The 22,635-nt window shown below is 46.3% G+C and overlaps 1 protein-coding gene across 5 annotated transcripts in view; it reads right to left on the minus strand.

Annotated features, from left to right (window-relative positions):
* RALY (RALY heterogeneous nuclear ribonucleoprotein) overlaps positions 1 to 22,635 on the minus strand; it is a 281,882-nt gene that overhangs the window by 26,912 nt on the left and 232,335 nt on the right. For all 5 annotated transcript variants that reach the window (XM_043495639.1, XM_038369803.2, XM_043495638.1 and 2 more), the window contains 2 exons: positions 20,356 to 20,620; positions 9,483 to 9,555 (listed from right to left, as the gene is read on the minus strand). In XM_043495639.1, the coding sequence (XP_043351574.1) occupies positions 9,483 to 9,555; positions 20,356 to 20,611 (329 nt within the window). In that variant the 5' untranslated portion in view covers positions 20,612 to 20,620. The remainder of the gene's footprint in view (positions 1 to 9,482; positions 9,556 to 20,355; positions 20,621 to 22,635) is intronic.

Here is a 22,635-nt window from a genome sequence, read left to right on the forward strand (position 1 = left end):
ATCACTCTCTTTAGTCACTGCAGTAATTCATTCCATGTGCATGCTCACTGCCAGATCTTGCAGGTGGGAAGCTTGCAGTGGCTGGGGTAGAGGAAGGGAGGTTACACTGGGAATCACAAGAGGCAGAAAGTCCAGTACATTCAGCACCTCTTTGAATCATTCTTGCTTCTCTCCTTTCCTGCCCAGTTGATTTTTCACTGCTCCTCTCAGATCACTGTCGGCCTTTAGTACCTTTAGTTACTAATCACGTCCTTGAAGCTCGCTCTGAATTAGCATTCCTCTAAGGCCCTGATCCTGTGGTTGGAACCAGGCGGACGGAACTAAGGGCCCTAGGGGTTCCACATATGCACAGGGGCCGCCCAGGTGGATCTCATTGTAGGACTTGAGCCTATTTTGTTGATGAGCCGAATTAAGTCTCCTCCCAAGGAGGGGAGCAGCTAGGGAGACACAGTTCCAGTGCTTAAAATAACGTCATTTCTACATATGTACTAGTGAAAGGGCAGGAGCCCTCCCTTTGTTAAATGGTTACCATTCAGCTCCAGATTTTCACTCGGGATGCTGCATAAAATACCTGTTGCTCCTCTTTCTTTAATCAGAGTCCCTCCCCTGAGGGATCAGTGGTCCTGACTAATGACTTAGAATACAACACAGTGTAATTTGACAATGAATTATTCATTCAAGGGAAATAATCTGTGTAATCCATGGAGCCAAGGTGGGGAGCCAGGCACTACATAAACATATCTCATCACTGTTCTCTGTAAGGAGACAATGTTCTCTCTCCTCGATAGCTAATATTATTGTTACACTAACCCACCCTAAGAGAAGTCTTTGTAAAACCCTGACTTGCCCAGTATGCAATGAGTCAGGGGCAGAATGAGCAATAGAATACAGGTGGTCTGATGTTTTAACCAATAAACTATACTGTTTCCATAGTGTTTGCCAAGTCAGTTATCTTTCTTTCTTTCTTTCTTTCTTTCTTTCTTTCTTTCTTTCTTTCTTTCTCATCCATCGATCCATCATATCATTCTCATCCTTGTGGCATTGGAGCATCTATATGACTCATTCTCAGAATCAGAATTGTGTATTTTTGGATAATCCCTGTCTAAAACACTTGTGGACCCACCCTAGCACAGCCAGCTGGAAGGATGCCTTTTCTAATGCCAAAGACAACACATTTGTAAAGAGTTATGCCTATCTTAGAATTGTCAGACCAGTAAATTGGTGTTTTAAGTGGCCTGTGCTAAAAGTTGAAATATTGTTTTCAGTGATGAACACCTCTCAGTGCCATTTTGGGTATTAGAGATGGAAGGGCAGATTTGGAAACCCTCCCATTTTGGTGGTGGAAACATTTATGAGAACAATTTTGCACCTCAGTATTTGCAGATACAATGATGTTTTGAAATTTACATATCTGATTTGGAGGTGCAGTCAAGAACATTGACATCTATAAATAAGTGGGAGTACAAAACCAGAAGCTGGATAAAGACTAGGCTGAAAACCAGAACATTACTCTCTCTAATGCTGAGAGTCAAACTTTAGGGTAGGATGGGGAGCTGGTCTGGTCTCAACATGGGTAAATGCTATGTTCAACACCTGCCAACCATGACCCAGCGACCGATGGAAGGAAACTGGGCTAGTCCAGAGATTTTCATGTGGCTCTCCTGGTGTTTACTCTCATGGAATCCCATTTTAACCCTGTGATCAGAACTGCAGATAAAGTAGCATCCTGAGTGTTAATGGCCCTTGAGTAGCTCAAACAATGGTACAAACGCTGGAGATGGGAGAGACTGTGTTTGTGCCGCATAGGATCATCTGCTATCAGACATGCTACCAATAGGCAGGTACCTAAATCCCACCCTAAAGCTGCATAGACCTCATGCGGGCTCTGTGAATTCTGCCCCAATAGGGAGGTTTGTAATATAAATGAGGAAATAGACAGACCTTCCTCAACTACAACCTGGCTATGAATCTTGAACCTGGCCATTTAACAATTGAAAATTGGCTTAACTTGGAGAGAAGGAGCCTGATCTTGTGAGCTGTTTGGCACCTTATAGCATCATGCTCTCATTAGCTCTGCAGATAAAGAATTCAAAGCCCTTATTTGCTGATGTGCAGACGTCCCCATCAGCTCATTGCTAACATGCTTAGCAGATTTCAGAGTAGCAGCCGTGTTAGTCTGTATTCGCAAAAAGAAAAGGAGTACTTGTGGCACCTTAGAGACTAACAAATTTATTAGAGCATAAGCTTTCGTGAGCTACAGCTCACTTCATCGGATGCATTTGCCCCTACATTGATGACATCTTCATCATCTGGACCCATGGAAAAGAAGCTCTTGAGGAATTCCACCATGATTTCAACAATTTCCATCCCACCATCAACCTCAGCCTGGACCAGTCCACACAAGAGATCCACTTCCTGGACACTACGGTGCTAATAAGCGATGGTCACATAAACACCACCCTATATCGGAAACCTACTGACCGCTATTCCTACCTACATGCCTCTAGCTTTCATCCAGATCATACCACTCGATCCATTGTCTACAGCCAAGCGCTACGATATAACCGCATTTGCTCCAACCCCTCAGACAGAGACAAACACCTACAAGATCTCTATCATGCATTCCTACAACTACAATACCCACCTGCTGAAGTGAAGAAACAGATTGACAGAGCCAGAAGAGTACCCAGAAGTCACCTACTACAGGACAGGCCCAACAAAGAAAACAACAGAACGCCACTAGCCATCACCTTCAGCCCCCAACTAAAACCTCTCCAACGCATCATCAAGGATCTACAACCTATCCTGAAGGACGAGCCATCACTCTCTCAGATCTTGGGAGATAGACCAGTCCTTGCTTACAGACAGCCCCCCAATCTGAAGCAAATACTCACCAGCAACCACACACCACACAACAGAACCACTAACCCAGGAACCTATCCTTGCAACAAAGCCCGTTGCCAACTCTGTCCACATATCTATTCAGGGGATACCATCATAGGGCCTAATCACATCAGCCACACTATCAGAGGCTCGTTCACCTGCGCATCTACCAATGTGATATATGCCATCATGTGCCAGCAATGCCCCTCTGCCATGTACATTGGCCAAACTGGACAGTCTCTACGTAAAAGAATGAATGGACACAAATCAGACGTCAAGAATTATAACATTCAAAAACCAGTTGGAGAACACTTCAATCTCTCTGGTCACTCGATCACAGACCTAAGAGTGGCTATACTTCAACAAAAAAGCTTCAAAAACAGACTCCAACGAGAGACTGCTGAATTGGAATTAATTTGCAAACTGGATACAATTAACTTAGGCTTGAATAGAGACTGGGAATGGATGAGTCATTACACAAAGTAAAACTATTTCCCCATGGTATTTCTCCCCCCACCCCACCCCCCACTGTTCCTCTGATATTCTTGTTAACTGCTGGAATTAGCCTACCTGCTTGTCACCATGGAAGGTTTTCCTCCTTTCCCCCCCCTGCTGTGGGTGATGGCTTATCTTAAGTGATCACTCTCCTTACAGTGTGTATGATAAACCCATTGTTTCATGTTCTCTGTGTGTGTGTATATAAATCTCTCCTCTGTTTTTTCCACCAAATGCATCCGATGAAGTGAGCTGTAGCTCACGAAAGCTTATGCTCTAATAAATTTGTTAGTCTCTAAGGTGCCACAAGTACTCCTTTTCTTTATGCTTAGCAGAGACTTGAAGGTATTTAAGCACCTAACTTCCATGGGAGTTAGGCAACAAATACCTTAAAAGAACTGGGCCTTAGGCACCTCTTGAGAGATGTGAGAACATGGGCCTGGGTACCCTAACCAGCATCTCCGGAAACTGGTCTCAGTGCATCAAACATATATTTTCAATCTAACTGCAAACTGCACTGATTAAAAGAGAGTGTTGTCTTGTGCCCTAGATTGAGCTGTTTAGCTGCAAATTGTGTGCTCGGTAATTTCACAGATCATGATTCCCTTTATGTTCAGGGATAATTGTTGCAATTTTCCAATCAGTTGGTAACAAAGAGGGCTATATAGTATTTAAAAAGTAATACGTACGCTATTTAAGAGATAGAGCCAGCACCATTCCTGAATGCTATGATAGGCTTAGTCTCCGGTTCAATTCCTTTTTTCAGCTTTAAATCACTAAATAACCTATTAATTATTTATGATACACACAGGTTCATGACTAGCAAATTAAAAGGGACTGAGGAGAAAATCTTTTTAGCTTTGTGGTTCATTTTGCACCTGCAAAGCTTGTGCTACCTTTTTTGAGAATTTACCTGACCTGCAGGTGTGAATCTGAGTGGTTGCACTGTTAGTGGCCTGTCTGAGGGCACATCACAGGCAGTGAGAAGTGGCATACTGTGCTGATTTACTCCCTGTATTAATTGTTGTAGTGTCATAATTATTCCAGCAGTAGAGAAAGTATCAGCTGAAAAGATACTTTGGTAGTCTTGAGTTGATTTAGCTGCTGAGCTCCATTAGTTCCGCACATATGGCATGAAAGTCCCTTCTCCAACATAAAGACTGAGGCCTTGTCTACACTAGTGGTGTAATTTGATCTCAGTTAGGCTAATTAAGTTATGTAAGTTACGTAACTTTAAGTTGACGTTACATCTACATGTCTACACCATGCTATGTCAATGGGAGATGCTCTCCTATCGACATAGCTTCCACCTCTCATTGAGGTGGATTAATTACGTTGAAGGGAGACCACTCCTCCGTTGACTTATCGTGTCTTCACTAGACCCGCTAAATTGATGCCCGCTGCATTGATGGTAGTGGTGCCAATTTAGTCCGTAGTGAAGACACACCTCAAGTAACTGGACACTGTGCAAGAAGTATGGGAGGGTGAGGGAAGTGGAGTCTATCCCCTGATACAGTCAGCAAGGCAGTTATGCCTATTTATGGGCTGGAATACTGGCCTCAGTCCCTTCTTGCCATGTGCATATGGTGTTTGGGGCCAGAGGAGTTGCATAAACAAAGATCCCAAAGTCCATCCCCCCTCTGTCCTGATAACCGCCCTCCACGATTGGCTGTGTGGAGCTGCACCGAGAGCTTTCCTATGGCTGCATTGGTGTGCAGGCACCTCCGAGAGGCTACTTGGCCTGCAGCTCCCAAGCACAGCCCCAATGGGACCGGAGCCGCCCGGGTCCCTTTTTGACTGGGTGTTCTGGTCGAAAACTGGACTCCTGGTCACCCTACTTCCTCAGTAGTTAAAGAACGATTTTCCACCATTCAGAGACATAATCTTTCCTTTTATGCTGAGTTTTATGGCTCTGAAATCATGATGATATAACTCCGTAACTCCCTCTCACACCCTCTCCTTCCCGCCCAGGCTGACTTGCTGGAATTTCCTTTCCTTTCCATTCCAGGGGACAAAGGTTTAGAACAGACCGCAGACTTTAATGGCATCCTCCCCATAACTGTCTGTAATAGTTTATAAGCCCGTGGCAGACAATCTGATGCCATCATAGATCATATTCTTAATGAATATCCCTGTGGGTAAAGGCACAGTATACAAAACATAGTGCATTATTATAATGGGTTCTCTGCTGAGTTTAGTTACTAACTACTGGGCTCTGAACTTAGAAAGGTCTCAGCAGAAGCTATTCTCAGAGAGGGGCATCAGACACGCCCACCATTACTGAGAGTGGGTGGGTTCTTTTCTTTTCGGGGTCTATAGTACTGATGAATGATCTTGGATTGACAGGCCTGGCACCTGAAGTCTTCTATAGCAAGGGAAGTGGCAGTGCGAACTTCTTCCAAAGTAACTTTCTGATGTGGTTCAGCTTTGACTTGGAGGTACCATCTCTGGACACTGCCTGACTCAGGGGTGGATGAAGATAGCGTCCTTGGGAGCTTGAGACAACAATGCAAAACTGTCTGTCTTCTGGAAGTAGACGATCAAGGAGCTCATCTAGCAGGGTTTAGGGAGAAAGTGAATTGAGAGGAAGATGCTGCCCAGGATTGGGAACAGGGAGGAGGTGAAGGAAAGAAGATTTAGTTGTCCAGAGGACAGCATCTGTAGGAGACTAATCAATCTTTGGGATGCAGACAGGGATTCCTGAAGTTTTGGATAGTGTGGTCCCCATGAAGGGACATGTTACCAGAAGGGAGGTGTCTCCCATTTCTGGACACAATTTGTGTCACTGTTGAACCGCCAGGGTGAGTATGAGCACATGTGCCTCCACCTACTGCACCTCACTGTGGACACAAAGAGAGTAATCAGAGATGCGAGCGCTCATATTTGAACTCTGGCTCGAAACTTGGATTTCTGAAAGCTTGGCCCATAACATCCACTTCATAGACATGGCACCATTTCTCTGGGGAGGGAAGCAACAAAGACGGCTGACGGTAACAATAACAAAGGAGCTGCAAGCCAGACCATACTTGCCATTTAACCTCACTAGCCAGAGCACATAGCCAGCAATATTAATATACCTTAAATACACAGGGTCAATGGCAAAACTCCCATGGTCTTCAATGTGGCCAGGATTTTACCCCAGAGTAACTAGAATCTCCAAACACCAGGAGAGAAATACCTCGTCGGGCCCTTTCCCCATCCGCTTGGTGACCAGAGAAGCAGTCTGTTTTCCTCTGAGCTGCCTGTTAGCAAACTGGCTCAGATCATCCCCACTATTCTGTTTCCCTCTTAGGTATTTCTCTTAATTTTGGCCTGTTCATTATTTCAGGGTGTTTCTTAGTGTCCTAAATCAGAGGCTCTAGACTCAGAAGAAATCCATTGCCCACCACTGTTTCATGTAATTAAAAATAATAAATAAATGCCTGCCCTACTTTAACAGCCACCAAGTAATAAAACTCAAATCCCCAAAGCAGCATCATTCTGTCGTCCTCTCTCCCAACAATTACAGAGCAGTGGGATGCCCGCCAGGTGAATATCAATAAAATACAGCTACTGGAAGCAACAGAAGCCAGTTTACACTGGGTTAAATTCCTGCTAGGGCAGAGAGGCAGCAGAAGTCCCACATATTGCATTTAGTTCACCATAACCAGAGAGTTATGTTTTCTTCCTTATTTTTCCATTTCTCCTTTTCTTTGTTCTTCTCTTTTGCTCCATCTCCGTGTTCCATCCCCTCCCCATATCTGCATTTCCTTTCTTTCCATTCTCTCTCCAGCGCTTGTGTTTTCCCTTTCATGTACCTCTTGTTTTCCCTTCCTCACCCCCCTCCCCTTCTTTTTTCATGGGAAAAAACACTATTCTCTCCTAGTTTCCCTTTCTAAAAAAAAATCCTACCACAACTCCTTCCCTTGTTATCTGCAGGTGTTACCAACACCAAGCAGTCAAAAATCATGAGTCAAACCCCATAACATCATAAAAATCATGAGATTTTATAACAACCCAACACATTTTGGGGTTCTTTTTATTAGCCTTCTGGTTTTTGAGTCTTCCCTTGGTCACATTTAAAAGTTTTTTCTTTGCAACCAGAAACCTACTGTATTTTCAAATGAAAGCTGAATTTCTCCCATATTCACATGACTCCAGGGGCAGGGGCATAAGAAACCCATCAGTAATAAAGAGATTCATGATAGAATCTGGAGAGCTGGCAACACTGTCTCATTCCAATTCACCCCACACTCCTTCACGTGCCTCAGGCCCTGCCCCTATGTCCCATGGCTCCTCCCATTGTCCTGTTTTCTAGTATCCTTGTCTTTCCATAGCTCCATACTCCCACCTCGTTTGCTCTCCTTGCATTTTTCCTTTCTTCCCCCGGCTCCTCCGTTCTACCCTCTCATTCCCCAGTCTCTCCTGGTTCCCCATGTGTCAGGATCCCCGGCACTGTTTGCCCAGCTCCCTCACTCTCTTCTCTTTCCTCACTGTATCTCCTTCTCTCCCTCTCCCCATCATTATTTCTTTCATCCTCTCCCCAAGGTCTTCCCTACCAAATTTCTGCTGGTACTCCCCTCCCTTGTCCCCCTACACCTGGTTCCCCACCCTTCAAGGTCCCTCTGCCCCCACAGTCTCCCACTCTGAAGTCCTCCCTGCCCCTCCATTTCCCCCACATCTCCTCTTTCCAAAATCCCCCCAACAAAGCCCCCTTCCTGTCCATCCCCCCACCCCTGTTTCTCATTCTCATCTGGAGGGAAGAAGAGGAGAAGAACCTGAGGCTGGGTGACTGGCTGGCAGCTGGGGTTCCCCTGATTATGTCCATCTCATCCACTCTTAGCTGCCAGGGGATGAGGGTTTGGCAGGGGGTCAGAGTAGCCCCTAGAGGCAGGGTGCTGCATTGCAGCTGCCTCTTTCCTGCCTGCACCTGTTTGGCTTGACAGAGCTGAGCCTGGGATATTCAGAGTGGCTGAATGGAGCCTGACACCCAAATGCCATTAAAGTCAGTGAAAGCTGGGCTGCTCCTAACTCCCTTGGACCATTCTGTCTATGTTTTTTAAAACTGACCCGCCCACCTGAAGAAGTGCTCCTAGAGCCCCCTTCCTCCTCCTGCAGCCGTGGCTTTCAGCTGCTGCCAGCATAGTCCATGTGCAAACTGCTGCTCTAGCAGTGAAAAGCTCTGTACCTCACTCGGGTCATCCAGTGCTCTCTGATCTGAGGGCTCCGGGAGTGGAAAACCTCGGTGGACTGTGCTAGAGAGCGGAAATGCCCCCCCCCCCACTCCAATGTCTCCATGACATTATCAGGAATGATTACCCTGCCCCCTCCCCCCTTTAATGCAGGCCTTACAGCACTTGATGCATCTCTGGCTGCTGGCAGGCACTGTCACAAAGACTGCACCAGGTGCCTGATCTGGGCAAAGACAAAAGCCTTGGGATAACCACTTGGCAGAACAATAGCCTGTTTCCCTTTCATCTCCAGATGGGGCTTTTCAAGGTGTGGAAGCAGGACTGATATGCAGCTGCTGAAAAGAACACGGAGATTTGCTTAAAACAATTATGCGACTTGAAAGCAAGTTGCTGGGGAGGCTGGGGAGGGAAGGTTCATTAACTGGAGAGCTGGGTAATCAAAAGCGAGCGAAGCTTTATGGATCCAGCAGTGCGGGATGGAAACCTTTGAATTTGCCGGCTGTTTTCTTTTGACTCGCGCTGTGTCAAAGCAGAATAGATCATTTATTCCCTCCCTCTGGGGGCCTGGTGAAGATTCCCATAAAGCTGTTGCTTCCCCCTTGTATCTTCTGGACAAACCTAGGCTATGCCAGCAAGCATCCTCGGCCCATCATCCCTTGTGCTTGCTGTAGCCTACCGTGGAAGTTGGGCTGCTTCTGGTACAAGCCTGGGGTTCAGAGTAGCCCAGCTCTATGGTGGACTGCAGCAGGAAGAACTGAATGGGTAGTTGGCAGCATTAGGGCCTGGCACTGAGATTTATGGTGCAGCCCAGGAGTGGGAGCTCGGAGAGTCCACCCAGAGGAGCATGACATATCAGCCCTGGTTGGGATCCCCTGCTGAAAAGCCATCCCCCCTGCTGTCTCACTCTGGGGAGCTGAGGTACTGAAGACCTACCTGTACAAGGCGGAGGTTGCTCTCTTCAGCCCTTTGGGTCTGTTGGGTTTAGGTTCTCCAGCCATGTTGATATCTGCAATGAATCAACTCCCTGAATTAATGTCAGCATATAAAACTCATCTCACGCATGGCTGGCTCTCTGAGAACATGCAGCCATCTTGTTGACACAGATGCAATCCCCACATCATATGGTTCAATTACCTGCCCACACAGACTCCTAGCAGGGAGCTGTGTATTGTGCTAACCAAACTGTTTTGCTAAGCTTCTGCTGGGACTCCTGCTGGGCCTTGTCCACATGTCCAAAGCAGCTGCTCTCTCTACAAGCCTCTTTTCCCTTACCTAAGGCAGCTGGCAAACAATCAGCTTCTAATCAGAGAACCCACTGGGCGCATGCTAATCCTGGCTCCTAAAGCCCCTTGCAGCTCATGCCTGTCTAGGATTGGCTTCCAAGGAGAATTCAGTGTTCTCTTTACGAAACATGGCGAATGTGTAAGCCCCTCGCTGCTATTGGCTGATAGATGCAATTTATTTCTCTTCTTCCAAGTATAAAATTAATACTAAATATAGGACACAAAAGAAAGGTCTGAAGTTCCCTTTGAGGTCTCCTCTGATTGGTCTGTTCTAAAAGCTGCACAGGGTGCAGAAGCATGTCTGCAGTCACCCCAATTGATCTCAGAGGCAGGTTTCATTCCAGTGATGGTGAGAATGAAATTTTCTGATTGGCTGAGGAAATCTCTGTCCTGAACCTCCACGCTGAATGAGCGCATTGGACGTGAGAATAGAGAGATATGGCCAATTTCATGATATCTGCGCAAAGCCTAAGCAAACTAACTCTGGGCATGGACACAAAATTGCACCGAAACAATCCATCAGAGAGGTGACATATTGCACTGTCCTACTTTCCCAGGCTGGGAGTGGAGCAATTCTCTTCTGCCTGGCAGAGCTTCCCAGGACTCCCCCAATTCTTCATCATTTGTACCCACAAGAACCAGTGTGCTGCCAACCAGTCCCCTCCTTTGAATCCAGGGAAGGCAGCCAGATAGCAGGGTGATAGGTGCTTTTGATCAATGTGCTCATGCTTGGAGGGGTGAGGGGATGGAGGGAGGGAGCATGTGCTGCGTGTGTAGCACTCCCAGGAGAGCGGTGATAAGTTTGCTGGGTTTGATTCATGCTGGGTTTCTACTATTATTATTATTGCTTATCTTTATTACCATCGCTGCCAGGAAACTCAGTCCTGGGCCAGCATCCCATTGTGCTAGACGCTGTACAAACATGGGTCTGTACCCCAAAGATTTTACAATTTGCGTACAAGACAAAATGGTGGAAGTGAAATTGGCTAAGAGAAACCCCTTAGTTAGCCTACCCTGTACACTTCCTCCTCTAATTCTCCTTGCTGCTTACACATTCAATCCTTGTGGACATTTATTGTGTCATCCTTTCACTATCATTAGGCCACACTGCCAACAGAACTGCTGCACTTTTAAGTTCTCTGTGGATATGTCTGCACCGCAAAAAAAAAAACAACCCTGCGGCCACAGGTCACAGAGCCCAGGTCAACTGGCTCGGGCTTACAGGGCGTGTACTGTGAGGCTAAAAATAGTCGTGTAGACATTCCTACTCCGGCTGGAGCCTGGGCTCTGAGACTCCCTGCGGGCCAGATTTCAGAGCCTGCGTGGGACCCTTTACACCGCTATTTTGAGCCCCGTAGCACAAGTCCCAGTCAGTTGACCCAGGCTCTGAGACTTGCTGCTGTGTTTTGTTTTGTTTTCCAGTGTAGACATACCCTGTATGGTATGGTATTGCTTAGGTCTCCCAGGGGCTCACAAGGGTACAGCTGAGCCTAGGGACCTAGTCTGTGAATGATGCATAGCCGCCAAATTTTGTGCAGTTCCACACGTGCCATTTATGCAAATGACCGAATGGGCTAATTTGGGTATTTGCAAATAATTTACCTCTATTCATAAACTTCATCTTATGGTCAACATGCCCTGGCCCAAGCAACGACAGGGACAGGATGGGGAGCGGCACAAAACTTGCCAGCTCTGGCACAGAAGGCAGAAGGGTGTGTGGCTGGATGGCTTAGGGGGAGGTGCTGGACGGTGCCTGGAGGCAGCCTGCGAGGTGCCTGGGCGGGTGAGGGAGGCTGTGGGGGTGGCTGAACACTGGGACACCTGCAGCGAGAGGTGAGGGAGCGGTGGGTGCTGGGCATCTGGGGGATAGCTCAGTGCTGGGTGGGGGAATCTGAGGAGGAAGCTGGGGCATGGCTTGGAGGTAGCAGAATGAATGAATATGGGGGTGTCTGTGGTGCACAGTGGGGTAGCTGTAGATGCTGGGTAAGTTGGAGCTGGGTGTCAGGCTGGCTGTGGGTGCTGGGTTGGAGAGCCTGGGAGGTAGCTGAGTGGGCGGTTGCTGGGGCATTGCGGGTGGGGGTGGAGCGCTTCGGAGCACTGGGGTACCTGGACGTGCTGGGTGTGTGGGTGATGGAGTAGATGGGAATGGCAGAGTAGCTGGAACTGCTGGGGTAGTCACAGGGGTGCACATACGCTGGCTGCCTTCTCAGGAGTGAGTACTGTGGTGCAGGGGCATGTTTGCTGGTGCTTTGTGATAGGGGGAACTGATGCAGCTTGTTGTGGGGTGAGGTTGCCTAGGGCCAGTATTGGGTCCCTTACTTTGTACTGCTGTCTCCTCCCACCCCCTTTTTCCTGGTGGTGATCCAGCAGGGTGAAGAACAGAGAGGAGAAGCAGACAGCTCATATGACTGCAAGGAGCCTTCCCCCAGCAAAGCTGGAAGCATGAGGAGCCACTGATCTGTGGGAACATGATGGGATGGGCTGCCACAGGCATGAGTGTCCCTGAAGCAGCCCTGCTAATGCCAGCGAGGTTTGGCAGGAAACTAAATCTTGAAACATGTGTGTCTTTAGACTAAATTTGTCAGGACCCATTGCACTTTGCATGAAATGCAGTGAGTTAAATTTCTATTCTTATTTTTTTCCATTATTTATATAGCACAAAAAAGTGTGCTAGGTACTGTACGGACAAATAAAGATCCACAGCCCTGCCCCTAGGAACTTACCGCCCAAATAAAGACCTTACAGTGACCCACAAGTAGCTGAATTTCAAGTTAACTTGTACATGGAATCATTTTCAGGAGCTCCAGGCAAGTTGCAGGGCTCATAAACCCTGAAAAAATGATGCCTAGGCTATAAATACAAAATATGGATGTATAAGAACATATGAGGGTCACGGACAGAGAACCAAATGCAAAATGGGGTTCTCCATACATGTATGCCCTAGATCTGCACTCTTGAGAACTTCGAGGGTGCGCATTCTGGCTGGTGGGCTCTCACTGGCCAACAGGCTTTCGATGACATTTGTCCAACCCCTTTGTTTGGTGGCCTTCAGGGTGCTCAGTTTTGCCAGACACTCAATTCCTATGGAATATAAGGCCTGTAATACTTCACAGCACTGGGTTTAGAGTCCAGTGCCAGGCTCATCTACTCAATCAAGCATTTGTCCGACCCTGGGCTGAGGTTATGGAGATTTGTTTCATTTTGTGGAGTGGGGGGCCTGATACAAGGGTTGGTTGGTGTTGCAGCACCACTGAGCCTACGGCAGGTTGATGTTTCGTCCATGTCAATGGAGACATAGTACATTATGAAATAAATTAAAATGAATGAGCCTGAATTTTCCACTGCCTTGCACCGTCACTTATCCCTGTGCAAAAGCAGGCGTGAAACACTACTGAATCAGAGTGGAAGCATTTTATACCCACTGAAACATGATCTATTAGAGAGGGGCTTGAAAGGTGCCAGGAGGATAAGCAGAATACTGTAGCAGCTCAGACAAGAACAGCAGACACTGAAGCACTGACATTCCATGCAGAATATCAGGGGTTTTCAACAGCATTTAATACAACTTCTTTGGTGCTAATTCCTATTCTTGTCTGAACAATGGCAACAGGAAAGACCCTGCTCTCTGAGAAGGGCTGTTTCATTCATAGTGTTTCCTGCAAAGCCAGTATGGTCATTACTGAAAGTGGGCCGGGCTGTTCAGAAACCAGTGCACCTGGGTGACCCCCTAAGGATGGAGGCACTGATCTGATCAAACATAACAACAGATCCGAACCTTCAGCTCCCACTCAAACTTGGAGCCTTTTTCGAGGCTTGAACTTCTTGTTTTAATGGTGCTTCTGGTCTCATCCAGAAGTAAAAATCCCAAAGTATATTGGGACAGATCCTGAGCGGATGTAATCAGCATAGCTCTGCTGAAACTCTGCCAGTTTACCCCAGCTGAGTATCTGGCTCAGTGAGAGTGGCTGTTGTTAAATGAACAGTGTTGCCAACTCTCATGCTTTTATCATGAGTCTGGTAATAGTGCTTTTTCTGAAGCCCTAGCACGTGTCATATGATTAGGTGAGATTCTCTGCTTTCACTGGGAAAAAAAAGAAATGTGTAGCCCTCATGGCTGCAGAGAAAAGCCTGAAACATGCACCTTAAAAATTCAAAACCAAGAAGGAAAATAAACAGAGCCCCCAAGTTTTTGTTGTTGTTTCTGTTTTATGATCTCATGATTTGTAAGCCAATCTCGTGATTTTGGGGGCTTGACTTGTGGTTTTCAAACACTTGGGGTTGGCAGTACAGGAAACATGCCAAGAATGATTGCTCTTGCTTTCACTTCCAGGCCCATTTCTACATCATATCGGCCTGAGTGTAAGTTTAGAGAACCAAAGCTCTGATTTCTTTGAGGTGTTGTTTCACTTTCGTAGGTGAATCGAGACTGTCCTGAACCTCAATCCACCCCACCACTAAAAAATAAAATATTATAAACCCTTTGAAGAGGCAACACTCAGACAATTCCCAGTCACTGCTCATCCCCCTGATCATGGCTCAGTGTGATGTGACATGAGAAGATCAGGGAAAGTGGAAAGGGCCACTCATAGAAAAAGAGGGCAAGGAGCAGGGAAGGGGACAGTGGCTGGACGTGGCAACCAAGGCATGCTAAGTGGTGCTAGTGGTGGACACAGCTCACCTGTCCTCTGCTGTCCCATACCCTGTTGTCTATGGAGGTCTAGGAATGGGCATGGATGGCACAAGGAAGTGGCTGAATTTCACTGGCAATTAGCCCTTCCCAGCTGTGTCTGTGGAGACAGCTGTGCCAGATGAGGTGTTCACCCCTGGCGAGAAAGCAGGTGGTGATGGCATTGCTGCTTTCTGCCAGAGGCAGGAGGCTATATCCTCTGGCTCAGTGAGAGTGGTCTGCCAGTGGAAAGGTCTGCCAGTGGAAAGCAAAAGCAGGGCAATGCTCTTAATTAATATTTGCCAGGTGCCTTCCCTGTCTACCCCTGCTCACCTCTTGGGGAGAGCCTTTGGGGGCTATTTGTGCAGCTGTGACCTCCCCTTTTTGAAAGGCCTTTCCACTTGCAGGTACCAAGCAGGGACTCTGTCCCACTGTCCCATGGGACTACACTTTCTTTCCACACAGCCTGCTGTGTGTGAATTTGCAGGATTCCCATGGTCCCCCAATAAGGAAGGGGTATGAGCTGGAGTCTGTTCTGGCTCTCACATCACCCACAGACCTGTCAGCTGAGTTCTAATTGCAGAAAGTTTGTTAGAGGGGATGAGGTATGAGGGAGACAGTTTCCAGTTCCTCGGTGGAGCTTGCAGTGCTGGCCGCTATAACAATCATCCTTTGAGTTGCAGGCTGATCTGATCTGTGGGGAAGTCGCTGAGTGAGAAGAGTAACTAGAGAACCCCGGAATATCCCAATTTGTGAGTTGCTCCTCTGTTCTGACCTCCCTGCAGGAAACATGGCTGGGAAACTTTTGCCTATTTGTAGTAAATTCTATGTAACGGTTGCTTCCGATGCATGCATGACCTCCCTCTCCCAACAAGGTCTTGTCCATGCAACTGTGAGTCTGGTGACCATTGGGATGACATCTGGAATGGGAGTAAGTGACACTGCAGCTGCATTTCACCTCTGACCTTCAATTCTGCTTCTGCTTCAAAGGGAAGACACACAATAAGCAGTTTTCATTGCAGGCCAAAATCTATCTGTTTGAACAAACCCAAGATGGACTTTCACTGGGTAAATAACAACACAGCCTCTTTAAAACATATCCAGTAGTCAAGTTCTTATTTCAGATTGTCATACTCAAATCAGAGCAAGGTGGGAATGGCTTTCAAATCTCTTATACTCGGTGTCTAGCACTGCTGGTGCCCTCAGCACAAAACCGCTTGCTGGAGGCTCAGAAATGCCAATTTTTGATTAAAAATGTTGTCTGCAGCTCCAATTCTCAGTTTGTACCTGGTGACAAGAGCTCCTCAGCATGTGGCATTTCAGAGCAACGTGAAAAATAAGGATGCAGCTGGGGACGGTTTGTCTCAGGCAACTGGTAATGCGCTAGAGTAAAGCTTGTCAGTGTGGGAGAGACAGAACTTTCTCTGGGGATGGTCCAAGACTGTGGAATGAACTCCCTCTAGAATTTGGGATTATCGCAAACCTCACCACTTTCCTTTCCAAGGCCAGGTGCATTTCTTTGACCTTGCCTTCTGTAACATAAACACAGAGCAACAGGAATATTTATTTTTTAAAAAAGCAACCACAAAACAAGACACTCCCCTGCACACTCTTCTCCCTCTGGGGAGAAGATGAGAGAACAAACATGTGTGGTCAAGATGTGTGGTCAAGTTGCTTGATGAACGGCTGGAAGGCACGCAGAGGCTATGATGAGCTTGGTATAGGGACTTATATAGAACAGAATAGAAGAATAAAGACTTTTACATCTGTCTGTCGCTGGCAGAAGCACTACCCTAGACCTGCTGCTGGCATTTCAATCTGTTGGTCAGAGCAGGTCAGCATGATTTGGTGATTAAAACACAAGTGGCTGCTAGTGCCTTTACTATGCTAGGGCTCTCATGGCTGCTACAGCACTACCAGTAAAGCCACAATAGGCAGGTCTCCAGTGGAAGTTTTTAAAGAAAAAATTGACACCTGCAAGAGGAAACATGCTCCAATGGGCAGGGCCTGGGACTCAGGCAAACAGGTTTCTATTCCTGGCTCTGCCGCTTCTCAAATGGCAAGAGAGGATAGCCAAGGCCAGATTAATGAGCCAGGAGGCAGCTTCGGAAGAGTCTTGGTGTAACTCTGAAATGCCACTGGCAAACGGTTGAAGCAGGGACTGATATACAATGTGGTCCATAGCTTGTGACTGCTGCCCAGTCACATTATGCGTTGTCTCTCCTCTTCCAGAGGTGTAGGAGATGACAGCACTTGCCATGGGCCATTGCTTCTGGGGTAGGTTGAAACCTGGACATTATTTTGAGGGGTCAGCAATTAGTTGTTTGTTTGGGATATTAGCATTATCCCAAAATTCTTTCCAGTGCACTTTGGGATTGAATGAGGACTCCTTAAGAGCTTTAGCCTCATCCCAAGAAGGCTTGGGGGATTTCAGATGTCTTTGGAAAGTTCTGGAGGTGCTCATGAAATGATAAATCCAGGTCAGCCATGGTTCCATTGTACTCACAGGCTGTGTGCGTGTATATCTCCAGATTTTGGGTAGGAGTATATGTGCCAGAATGTGCAACCATTGGTTGTGTGTTCATTTAAATGTTCCAGGTGTCATACTCATCGCAGCATTGAGCTGCTTGTCCAGATAACTGGTATCTGAACTGCCTGCTTAGACTGGTATGCAATATGTAGTGGGCATGTATACCAGTCAAGAGTTTCTGTTTGAAGTGTGTGTGCATTGGCACCCCATGTTGTGCTTGTGAGTTTTTGGACAAGACTAGTCCTTGCTTTTACTTTTTCATATCTTTTCCAGATGAGCTTTTGAAGTCAGACTTCTATCCAAGGTTACACTCAAGTACTTTAGACAGGTCTCATTTCAGACCGTTGATTGAATAAGGAGACATGAAGTGGTTCCTTGGTGGCTTTGTTGTTTCGGTGAAAGGCTATTACCAAGGTTTCGGAGGCACTGGGATGGAGTTTCCAGTATTGAGGTTGGAGGAGAGGATGTTGCTGATGGGGGTAAGGTCTTTGCCTTGTGGCACAATAGCAATGCCATTGGCACAGATGAATTTATGCCAAGTTTTATCAGGTAACTTGCTAATGTAGATGTTGAATAGTGAAGGAGCCAGCACAGATTCTTGAAGTAGACTATCACAGAAGGTGCATTCTTTGCTGATATACCCATTGACCAGGAAACGGTATCTATGGTTGCTCAACATAGTGGCCAGGAGTCATATAGTGCTATGGCATTTGATAACTTTTGATGTCTTGAGTAATAGCCCATATCTCTGTACCATGTCATACACAGAGGAGAAATCTATCAGCACAGTTCCAGGTTTTAGATTCCATCTGAAGTCAACCTCAATGTGACCTGTAATGCTGAAAACCAAGTGGTGGAAACTTCGTCCCAGTCTGAAACCAGCCTATTGCTTTGGCAGGATGGCCTAAACCATAGGGGTGAGAAGGCCAGTGAAACCCTATCCATTAACTGGTGAGTTGTGGAGAGGAGTGATATTGGGCAACAGTTGATTTCCCATGTTTGTGATGTCAGTGACTATCACCTCACACCAGTATTTTGGGATCTTCTCTGTCAAATATATGGCAGTGAATACATCTGCCAACTATCCTCTTCTCTTTGATCCCAAATTCTTGAGGAATTTGGGATATATCATCCTTGCCAGAAGCTTTCCCACTTTAGTGATGATGTGGGCCTTGATTATTTCTTCTCGACTGTCTAGGGCTGAGAGTGAAGTGCCGGGGCTTTGTCAGACATTTCAAAAGTGCTCTCTGCACCTTCTGTCTAGTCAGTTTGTCAGTTTTGGTCATTGAATTCCAGAGAAGGTGCGAGGCGACAGCATTAGCCGTCATTTTTGATGGATGGTATTTTGCTGGATCAGCAGTTCAAGCTCAAGGAGGCGTGCTCAAGCTTTGCGACGGCAATGAGTGAAGTCAAGACCCTCCACGGTCTCATTCCATCTTCTCAGGGGCACAGAGTTCAATGAGTCTACTAGTGATTTTTCTGCATCTGGATCACTGCTCTTCTCACCCTTTTTAAAAAGTGCCTCTGTTTCTGGCTGCCAGCAAGGAGTACAGACCTCGCCATAGCCACAAGGAATGTGTTTAACAGCAGCTTTGATAAGAAGATGAACAAGGTGATAGTATTCTAGGGAAAACTTGATATGCTGCATCCTGTCTTCAATGGCTGTGGTACATGCAACCCAGTTTGCTTTGCAGAAATTCCAGCACCGTTTCAGCATTGATTCAATCAGCAGAACTCCACAGCTGACCTGCAGAATGGTGGAGTCGGGTTGGCTCCAAGGAAAGTTTCCAAGCACTGTTTGTAAAGCTTGCAGGGGGACATCTATATAGTCCTTCATCAGAAAACAGAGATCTGGGTTGTGTTTAGTGTTCCATGTGGCTGAGTGAAAATTCTTTACTTGTTTAGGGTTGTAAAAAGGTAGACATCTACAAATGAGGCCCAGTTTGTGAGTTGCTCACCATTTCTGCTGTAGCCCCATTGTGAGTGGTGGCTATTAAAGCCACCAGGGTACACAGCTGGGAGGGGAAAATATAGTAATGTGGGCTCCTGCCATTCAAGATTTGGAGGTTTGTAGATGTTTGTTATGGTCAGTCAGTTCTCTGATTCTTATTGCAGCAACAGAGTTTCCCATGGTCTTGGATTCCTCCAGGACTGCAATATCTTTAAGACCATGGCTGATGGATGTGGCAAGGCTGTACTTCGCGTTGTTCATAGTGGCAATGAGTTCATAGCCATACATTTAGGATCTTGCAGCTTGCTCAGACTCTGCAGCATGAGTTTCTTGCAGAGCAGCAACATCAATGTTATTCACCTAAGAACTCTTCAAAGATAGTCACCCTTAGTATGCGACAGATCGTCCACATTATGTTGATCTACACATAGAGACGATCCTGCAGTTCTTCAAGGCTGCTCCAGATAAGGACTCTTAATAAATGTCACAGGAGAGGACAACAGCCTTCATGTGGTGCTCTGTTCCATGTTATTGGCTAACATAATGTATTTCACTGACCTCCTGGTAGGATTATCTCTGCCACTGATCTCCTGTATTACCTTGGGTGAGGTACTTTACTTATCTTACATAACAAGGAGTAGTGGTCTCAAGTTGCAGTGGGGTAGGTTTAGGTTGGATATTAGGAAAAACTTTTTCACTAGGAGGGTGGTGAAGCACTGGAATGCGTTACCTAGGGAGGTGGTGGAATCTCCTTCCTTTGAGGTTCTTAAGGTCAGGCTTGACAAAGCCCTGGCTGGGATGATTTAGTTGGGGATTGGTCTTGCTTTGAGCAGGGGGTTAGACTAGATGACCTCCTGAGGTCCCTTCCAACCCTGATATTCTATGATCTGTGTCTGTGTTTCCCATCCCACCCTTTCTCAGTTTAGATTCTAAGCAGTTCAGGATAGCTCACTCAGTGTATATAGAGTGCCTAGCACAACAGAGCCCTGATCTTAGTTTGGGCCTCTAGGTGTGACCAGAATATAAATAATAATAACAAGGCCTTTTGCTTCTTTGACTTTTAAACTCTATTGCCCACCCACTGTGATAAATAAAATAAAATAAATACAGATAGATATTAAATGACACACACACGGATTGAGAACATCTATTTTTCTCCAGACAAACTCCCTGACAGATGTAGAATGAATTGCATATGCGATGCAGAAGTTATTTAACATTAGCTACAGTAGAAAAATGTATTAAAGGAAGACATGTGATTGTTCATGGCCCTGTGCTTTCAGGACTCCCCTCTAACAGTTTCTGCAGCTGCAGCTCATGACCTGAGTTTGTGCCTTGATTACAAGGAGTAGAAAGAGGACATGAGGACTCCTTACCCAGCGTCTGCCCGGCAAGTATTCGTCCGTTCTCCCCCAGGACAGCGGCCCGTGCATGCCTCTCATTCGAGTACTGTACGAACGCATAGCCCTTGTGAACGGAGCAGCCCACCACTCTGCCATACTTGGAGAAAATGGTTTCCACATCTGATTTCTTGACTACGGCTGTGTTGAGATTCCCAATGAAGACTCTGGAGTTGATGGACTTGGGGTCGTTCTTGTTTGTGATGTTACTTGTCTGCACCTTCAATGACATCTTGAACACCTGAGTAAACAAGTCAGGAGGGTCAGGAAGGTTGTGTGACATGCTAGAGGGAATAGCATGAATGTAATAAAAATGGGGGGCAGAGAGAGAGGGATTTGGGGATTACAACCCTTTGTCAAACTGCAAACCAATAAACAACTCCATCACTTCATGCCGCAGTTTTTGGAGGCTGCAGGCGCCCCCAGATGCATGGCTGGAATAACAGCTGCAGAAGGAAGAGGCTACACTGCAGTTCTGCACCCCAGAATTGTATTTGAGGGGATTGCATGTGACAACCCCACCACTTGGGCCCATCCATGTAAACTTTGATTACTCCAGCTCCCCATGGGTGGAGTAGATTGTCCCCAGGCCATTCCTTTCACCCAGTTCTGGTCTTTTTCATTCAGACAGACCTAAAAAAGTCAATGGAAACTTCAGCCTTCTGTCTGCCGTGCATATTTTGCTGAGCTGCTGTAGAACTATGCTATTCAGCAGGATGCTTTTGTCTGCCACTTAAACTGTACCTGAACATGTATAGTAGTACTGAAAGCTATTTTTAATATGCAATGTGGTGCCTGCCTTGGAACACCACTGGGCATGTAAGATTCACATTTCCCACTCTCTCTCCTGACTCATACATTATTCACTCCCCCAGATCAATCTGAACAGCTTTGTACTGTGCATTAGAAAGCCAAACAGAGCAGACAGCCAGACTTTCACTTTCATTTTCTTTTCACCAACACGAAGTCAACATAACCAGTGCCAGCTCAGCTCTGTGCGGGTGTCACTAAAACCAATACCAGGGTTTGGCTCATTTTTCCTCCAGTGCCCTACAGCCTCTGCCTTCTCTGGTGCATCCTGCTCCAGGCTGGTGCAGAGATGTGGTGAAGCCAATCCCACCTCTTCTGTTGGCTGTGTGTCTGCAAGTGTTTACAGAAGCCTGAAGGAGACTCTGAGTTCATCTGAGAAAGCACTGAATGCCTGCAGCTCTCACTAGAGTTGACTGAGTTCTGGTTGTTCAACGCTTCTCAGGATCAGGGACTAAAAATCACTCACCTAGGCCAGTGCCAGGAATATTGCAGTTTGCTCCAGAGCGAGATTGCTTTGTGTGTAAGATCCTGCAAGCGTCATTTCCTAGACTAAAGGTTTCATACCAGTTATCAGAGCTACAAGCTATAATCTGGGAATTTTAGATAAAACATATCTAAAGTTCACTTTCTTTCATCTATAAAGACTGTACAGGGATATCAGGAGGTTCCTCAGGCTTCTGGTAACCATGGGAACAGGGTCTGTGATGTTGTGAATACCCTCTAAGATGTGTGTGTGTTCCGATTTCGTTTTTCTGCACTTTACTTTGCATGTGTGATGGTTTATTAATTATTTCAAATAAAAAAAACAATCATTAAAAATAATGAAAGATCTCATTGTAGGATTCTGAGTAGCAGCCGTGTTAGTCTGTATTCGCAAAAAGAAAAGGAGTACTTGTGGCACCTTAGAAACTAACAAATTTATTTGAGCATAAGCTTTCGTGAGCTACAGCTCACTTCATTGGATGCTGTTCCCTTGCATGCTGAGTCTGATTTTAAGTTACCTAAAGAAAAAGTCACAGCAGTGTTTTCACAACTAGCTCAAAATGAAACTCCAAGGGCCAGTTTTTGAATGATCTCAAATGGATGCTCTGGGGAGAAGGTGGCTGTGACTTCCCCCTCTCATGCACCTGTGCAGGGACCACTTATTTAGGTCCCTACACATGGATTTTTGCAGGCAAACTTTAGGCTCTCCATTCTCCTTTGGCATAATTCCTTTCTGTCATGCAATCCCTGCCCTGAGTCCTCATGTGCTGAACAAAGTGAAGTTAAGTGCTCCATTCTGGGATCCTGTAACTGGAATAATACACAGGCATTCCATACCACAGCTGGAATCGCTCAGCAGTGCAAATTATGAGACTGTGTGCTGAAATCCAAAAATTCTCCTAATTGACTCAGCTACCAGAGGTACCTGTAATGCCCAAGTGAGTCCTGTCAGTCACACAGGAT

Source organism: Dermochelys coriacea, chromosome 13, assembly GCF_009764565.3.
Source record: "Dermochelys coriacea isolate rDerCor1 chromosome 13, rDerCor1.pri.v4, whole genome shotgun sequence".
Classification (NCBI taxonomy): Eukaryota; Metazoa; Chordata; order Testudines; family Dermochelyidae; genus Dermochelys; species Dermochelys coriacea.